Source organism: Buceros rhinoceros, unplaced genomic scaffold, assembly GCF_000710305.1.
Source record: "Buceros rhinoceros silvestris isolate BGI_N320 unplaced genomic scaffold, ASM71030v1 scaffold16360, whole genome shotgun sequence".
NCBI classification, from domain to species: Eukaryota; Metazoa; Chordata; class Aves; order Bucerotiformes; family Bucerotidae; genus Buceros; species Buceros rhinoceros.
The window spans coordinates 9,439-16,381 of NW_010390309.1; the positions used below are offsets into that span (position 1 = coordinate 9,439).

The 6,943-nt window shown below is 36.9% G+C and overlaps 1 protein-coding gene across 1 annotated transcript in view; it reads right to left on the minus strand.

Annotated features, from left to right (window-relative positions):
* The window catches only part of TGDS (TDP-glucose 4,6-dehydratase), a gene marked incomplete at its 5' end in the record, with an annotated part of 13,595 nt that overhangs the window by 4,636 nt on the left and 2,016 nt on the right, over nt 1-6,943 (minus strand). The window contains 4 exons of the mRNA XM_010137417.1: nt 780-839; nt 2,093-2,191; nt 3,822-3,964; nt 4,947-5,037. Of these exons, the coding sequence (XP_010135719.1) occupies nt 780-839; nt 2,093-2,191; nt 3,822-3,964; nt 4,947-5,037 (393 nt within the window). The remainder of the gene's footprint in view (nt 1-779; nt 840-2,092; nt 2,192-3,821; nt 3,965-4,946; nt 5,038-6,943) is intronic.

Sequence of the window (6,943 nt, forward strand, 5' to 3'; positions counted from 1 at the left end):
GAAAAATAAATCTATTTGCAAAAAAAAACCCAACATATAAAAAGCAATTCAAATTAAGAAATACTCCACTGGAAGTGCAAAATATAGCTACATTTTGCAAAAGCTCTGACAAAGAGTATGTATGTGTATCGCTGTCATTCCGTCAGTGTATTTCCATTCACCAGCACGGCAGATCTTGTTACTGCCCACAAAGGCAACTCTCTCTCACCAATAACCTCTTTAAAGGGTTACCCTACAAGGTTTATATAGACACACGCGTAGAAAAGACACTCTGCGCTACTTATCATCTTGTAGGTAATTGCTATAGCTTCATCTTACCTACTCCTATATAGGCTGTAACACCTCTCTATACCAAATATTCTGCTCTCTCACAATTTACTTTTGTTTAAATGTTTACCTTAGTTACTGAACATTCCTAATTAATTACAGCACATGACATGTGAGCTAATGTAATTTGTAGGGGAACTCTGCCAGACATAGGGCAGTTAGATATGCTTTGAAAAATAGAAAAATTACAGAACAAACCCAGTGTAGTAAAATCCATGTAAATAACTAGAAATCTCTAACTGATGCTTTACTGACAACCAAAAAATACGTGCTCATGGTGTTGATGGTACATGTTAGTGTGAGATCAAAATATATAATCACAGGTAAGTGTGGACAAATATACTTGCAAGACAGTTCAAAAATCAGTCCGTTCTTATGAGTAAAAAGTAACATCACTACAAACTTAAATTATGGTATACTGAAGCTCAGAGTAAAGCACAGGTTTAACTTACTTTTTCTGGGTACTGGTGTGGTCCATAAACATTACTGCTCCGTGTGATAACAACTGGGAACTTAAGAGAATGAAACATGCATATGATTACATAAGAAAATATATAGCAGTAAAAACCTGTAGGCTTCTTGCTGATCAATAAATAATGAACTGACACACCCACAGTGCTTATTCAAACATCTACAAGCCCTTACAAACATTTATGAATTAAGCTAGCCATACTTCTGTTATGTTACCTTGTAAATACTAGTCTTTACAATAGAGATATAAAAACCTTGGCGTTCTGGGAAAGGAATGAGAAAAAAATCTAAACTACAAGTCTACGGTACAGAAGACGACAAAACAGAAGAGAAAGTGTGAGCTAAGCTGTTTGGAAACTGATACTCAAGCCGCATGCGTAACAGCTATGCAAAATTAATAATTAGTTTTAGAATATGTATGATTATTTGGGGGAAAATAATGAATATGCATGTAATCAAGTGATATAAGCTTTGGCTGGGGCAGCATACGGGGTGCATGATTTAGGGAAGATACACCCCTCACACCCAGCACTAGTAAGAAAATGCCTGCTTCTTAATGCTACACTGCTGTTAACTTTTTCTTCCGAATTTTCGGTAACACTTCTATCAAACAGGCAAGGGCCTCCAGCCTTCTCAGACTGTTAGAAGCACCACAAGCAAGAAGTGTTTGCATCTCTCAGTCTTGCCACAGAACCACCATTAGACATTACATACATGTATCGTTTCACTGAAGACTGACTGGGTTACTACTACTTATTCCATGAAAATGTTTCACAGTCATTAACATCTTATTCAGGTCAGCTTTATGTCAAAAACAACAGTGCAGCAGGACGTGTTAAGACCAAAAGACTAAAGTATTTAAAATTTTGAATATTTTTGCTTAAACAAATCTGAGTAATAGCTTTTGCAGGGTTTTGGGTTTTTTTTTTTTTTGCTTTCACTATAAGCTTAGTCTTAATACAGTTTGAACTTTATATATTCTACTTCTGTATAAATGGGCTTCCTTCAAGCTTAACACTTTAAATTGCTAACATTCTCTTTGACCATTTTATCAAAGAACATTTTTAGACACTACAGTTCAGAATCCCAAAAATTTAAAAACATTTGACCTCTCCCCACTGTCTTGCCGTGTATCTCCACCAATAAGAGGTGGATGTCCTCTGACACATCCAGACCACAAGACTAGCAGTGAGGAAAGAGGTGGCACTGTGTGGACTGATTTTTCTTTTTACACTTTTACATACGTATCACAGACATTTGGGTTTCAGAGTCTTTGAAGCTTGCATCAACTTACTTGGTACCTTTCCCAGTAAGATTGAACAGAACACTCTGCAGCTGCTTTAGAAAAGGCATACGGATTTGTTGGACGTTTCGGTGAGGATTCATCAAACTCCTAAAATGTAAAGAAAAATTTGTATAACTCAATTAAGGCTTATCTGGGCAGAAGTAAAAGTTACAAAAGCTGCAGTTGCAACCAAAATAAAACACCCTAAATATTCAAGCACACCGGTCTGCGGTGATCACCTTTCCACTCACAGCATAAGACCAGTAACAAAAGAGAATCTATTTATCAAACACAGGACAAGGCCAGAATAACAACAGTAATATTTTTAAACTTCTAGCAGAGTACCTCACAGTAGCAAGTCCACAGATATTTACTTTGTGAAATAATCCCTGTTGCCACAGGAATGTTCAATCCTTTTCATGCTCATATTGCCTCAGAGTGCCATGGCACCACAGCTAGCAAATTGACTTCTCAGTCCTAAATAAAAGGGGTCCATTCTCCCTTTTCTATAAACGTCATTTCTATAAGAAAAGTTGAATCTCAACCCAAAGCCCCCCAAAGCAAGGCTTCAACAATTCTGACCTGTTACAGGACAGATAGTTTCACAGCTATCCTGCCACTTCTATCTACTTCTTGCTTGAAAGAAGAATAAAAAAAAAAAGCAATAATGAACCAAAGAAAGGAAGGATTCTACACTGGCTGAGGTGCAACTCAATCACCTTAACATGTGGTTAAAAGACTCACTGTTCTTGCTTGACCTTTACCTCTGAAATTAATTGACTCTGGTTTACTTTTTGACCTTTCTCCTCCCAAAAAAATCCCACCACTCTCTTCAAGAACTTCTACTATGATTCACAAAGAGAATGAAAACCAGATTAAGTGCTCTTTTCAAGGTCCAGAGGCAGAAAAAGTTCCCTTGAAGTTCTATCAGCCAAATCACATCCTTGGGCATCACAGAAGTCTACAGATTAAAGTTGTATTGAAGGAACTGATAAAGATATTGCAACAATAAGAAAGCGCACGTGACTTTTCTGAAATACCTTAGTATTTTCATGGATTGTGGCACAAGACTCCTTGGCCATATTTATGTCTTTAGAAAGACGGGCACACATAATTTGTCTTTTGAATGAGCTAGATTACATCTCCTGAATTAAGGTCAAGCATATATCAGCAAGAATCAAAGAGATTTCCATAGAACAATGAGAAACTTCCACATATTTCATCCGAGAATACAGGAACTAGTTCCTGTTCAAACTGTCAGTACCTACAGTTGTGTCAGTATTTTAGCTAAAGTATAAAAACAGCTCCCTGCCAGTTCATAGTCAAGGCAGAGAAGGAAAAAAGTAAGAAAAAAAACCCCACCCCCCTACAACAACAACCACCAAACAACATACTGTGTGCATTACTGAAATCTCATTAATACTCCAAGGTAAAATTTGTATAATACATTCCTTTGATATTATCTCTGAGGGGTATTCACATGTCATTAATGACCCCAGTTTCACTGCTGTAGGCAATACACATTCAACATAAAGCATTCTACAAAAAAAAAATTCAGGACAATTTTCATACTTAGCTTTCTAGAAACAACCAGTATTTTTTTTTTTTTTTTACAAGTTCCAGCACTGTCAGAAATAGCTCAAGTCATATATTTAGAAGCCAAGGAAAGTTAGACTCTTTGTTTTCACTATTAGAAGCAAGTAAAGCTAGAAAAACCCTTGTGCTCTTTCAAACTCACCTCATCGGTGCTACCTCCATATACTTCATCTGTACTGACATAAACAAACTTCTCCACATTGGCTTCATGAGCAGCAGCAACCAGCACATTAGTGCCATAAACATTCACATATGTAAATTCCAGGGCACGCAAAAATGAAAGATCTACATTAAAAAAGCCAGACAATTCTGATTAAATATAAGCAAGATGTGGCCTTCTACTGAACAATAGTATTAGAGGCTGCAGTATAGACCGGGACTTTATCACTAGTTCTTTGATTGGCAGATAGCAAGGTCATTATTAAATGAAGACACTCTCCATGTTTTCCTGAAGACAAAATCCTTGCTCTCAACAAGAGGCTGGAATCGGGAGGAAAAGCTTGTTGGCTATGAATGATTCCATTTGAAATAGCATTATCTAACTTTAAGTGGCAGCCTAACTACTTACCCTCTCCAGTAGGAAGGGTCAAGTTCAGTAGAAAAGTATCATTCAAAGACAGTTGTAAGATGCGGTAATATAACTAGCACCTGTTTTAATTCTTAGAATTGTCCCAATGACCTAATGACTTTGAGCATATCGAATATGACAATTTTGGTAGGTATTTTCCTGGAGAATTCTTCAAGGATTTCTTCTCATCATGAAAGGATTACGGTACGGACAGTTCTCAATAACAGTGTTACTGAAGAGTGGTCATCTGAAATTCATTCTATCTCTTTTTAGAATGCAGCCAGAATTCTGAAAGGAACAATTCCTAATCCTTCAGCTTTCACACTACGTTTTTTCCCTGCAAGGTTGGAGTCAATCAAGTAAAAATGTAAGACTATGTACAAACTCTTTTACCACTGTCCTCATAACTCCACCAGTAAACTGCCAGTTACATGTGTGTCTAGATGGAATTTTAAAATGTAATGCAAAAAAAAAAAGGCATCACCATTTACGCACAATCAAAATAAACAACATTCAGATTAACCACTTTTTAAATTAAGGCTGTGAACCCCTTTAAGTTGAAAAGGCCACCAAATCTTGAATCATGTAGTCTGTAGAGACAAACTGTATCCTTGTTTTATATAAAAAGGCAAAAAATATTAGTATATATCGCAAACCAATATACTCATAGAAAATAATAAAACACTCAACAATGCTCACCTACATGCGTTTGGGCTGCAAAATGAAGGACTATATCTATTTTCTCAGTTTCGAAGAGCCGTTTTATAAAATCAGGTTCACAAATATCACCCTAAATAGAAAAAAACCCCAAATATTAACAAATTATTTATGATAGAAAAGAGGAAGCTTTCGTTATATCAAGCATTACATAACAAAACATTACAAAGAAAGAACATTAGAAACAGCATCACCCCCAAAATATAGACGGCAGAAGTATGGCACGTGGCTTGACAAGTTCCCACCGCAGAGACGAATTACTGTTGACCGGCGAGCAGACAGTGACACCTAGTGGCCTTACAAAAGCTGGAGTTCCACTTCTGTCAAAATGAATGGATGTCTTGCGAAGGTTTGTTGGGGTTTTCCGGTAATTTTTTTTTTTTTTTAACTGATATGTTTAGGAAAAGCGTCAGGCATTGACACGCAACACATTCTTTAGTTTGACATAGAAGACCAGGAGCTTTTAAAGGTAAATACAAGCTGAGAAAAAGCTTTTTACATTTATGTTGACTCAACTCAAACAAAAGAGTATCTAAGAAGGGATGCCTTAGGGAAGAGGACTTTTATATTTTCAATAACATGCCAATTAACTAAAAATAGTTCAAATACACCTAAACAACAATTTTGAACAACAGAATTCTGAACAGCAGCCTGAAAAAAAAGTACTCTATGTCGGAAATGGGAAAAAGCTGAACTGATTTTGCTATTTCTCATCCCTGAACAGAACTGGAACACTCCTGTAAACACATTTCAGGATCATACATTATTTTGAATGAAATGGTTTCAATTACTGACTTTTTTTAAACTGAAATTCAAACTCAATATACTTGTGCTGAGCCGTAGCTTTTATACAGCCCCTATGCAAATATTCTAAACTTTTTCTACCCTCCAAAACAGATTTCTTTTCTATAGCACCACTACAGTATTTATCCTTCTTGCTCTCTCCTAAGGTCAGTAACAGTTCTAATCATAGGGCATCAGAGATTATTCTTCCAGTGCATTTTTTCTTATCAGAGTAAACTGTGTGGCTGCACATGACCTGCAGATTAAGCTCTGATCAATCTTCCATAAACAATCAAAAAAGAGCAAACTAAAAAAAAAAACCAACAACCAAACCTGACAAGTTAGTATTAATTATACTGGTGTAAGTTTTCTGAGAACACATTCCTATGATTCTTTCTTTAGTTCAGAAGCATCATTCCTTGTTACTATGCCCCTGCTTCACACAGGGATCCAACCGTTTACAGGATGCCTTCTAGAACTCCATGCTACCCTCAGCAATTAGATGTTAGCATATTTCCAGGTGGCAAGGTTTTCCTATGGCATTCCTACATTTCATATCACATAATGGAAACCATGAAAAACATTAGAGAAAACAACCAACAACTTCATTTTGGGCACACTGGAACTGCTTATGTTTCCTGAGGAGACATTCCCTTTCCCCTCATCCAACTTTTATCCCAATAGCTCAGAGATTATCACTTACTGAAATAAGGAGGTAGGCTCACAAAAAAGTAAACAGCCACAAGGTCACCAAACAGGTGAGGACAAGCTCAATTCCCAAGCATGACTGAATCTGTAAGATATATTTAACTTACACCTAGTACCACTGACAAGGCTGCCCCAAAGTGGCTATTCCGGGAAATTAAGCTATATGCATTTCTCTTATGACCTGCAGTGTCAAGCAGCCCAGCTAGACAGAGATCAACATCAGTACTGACTTTCATAGGGAAGGAGAACCTCAGCATACAAACCCAGCAGTCGGAATGTTCATCTGAACAATAAACGAAAATCCATCTCCTGTTTGAAGACAAAACTGTGGAAACCGTAAACTAATTTAATTGGCAAGATTTTAGAAAGAAAAGGCATACCTCCAATGTTCCTATGAGACTCTGTTCCAAGCCAACTATGAACTATACAGCAGCAGCAAAAGCAAGAATGTAGCCTGACATCTAGTGCCAACAGAGCAAGAAAGAGTG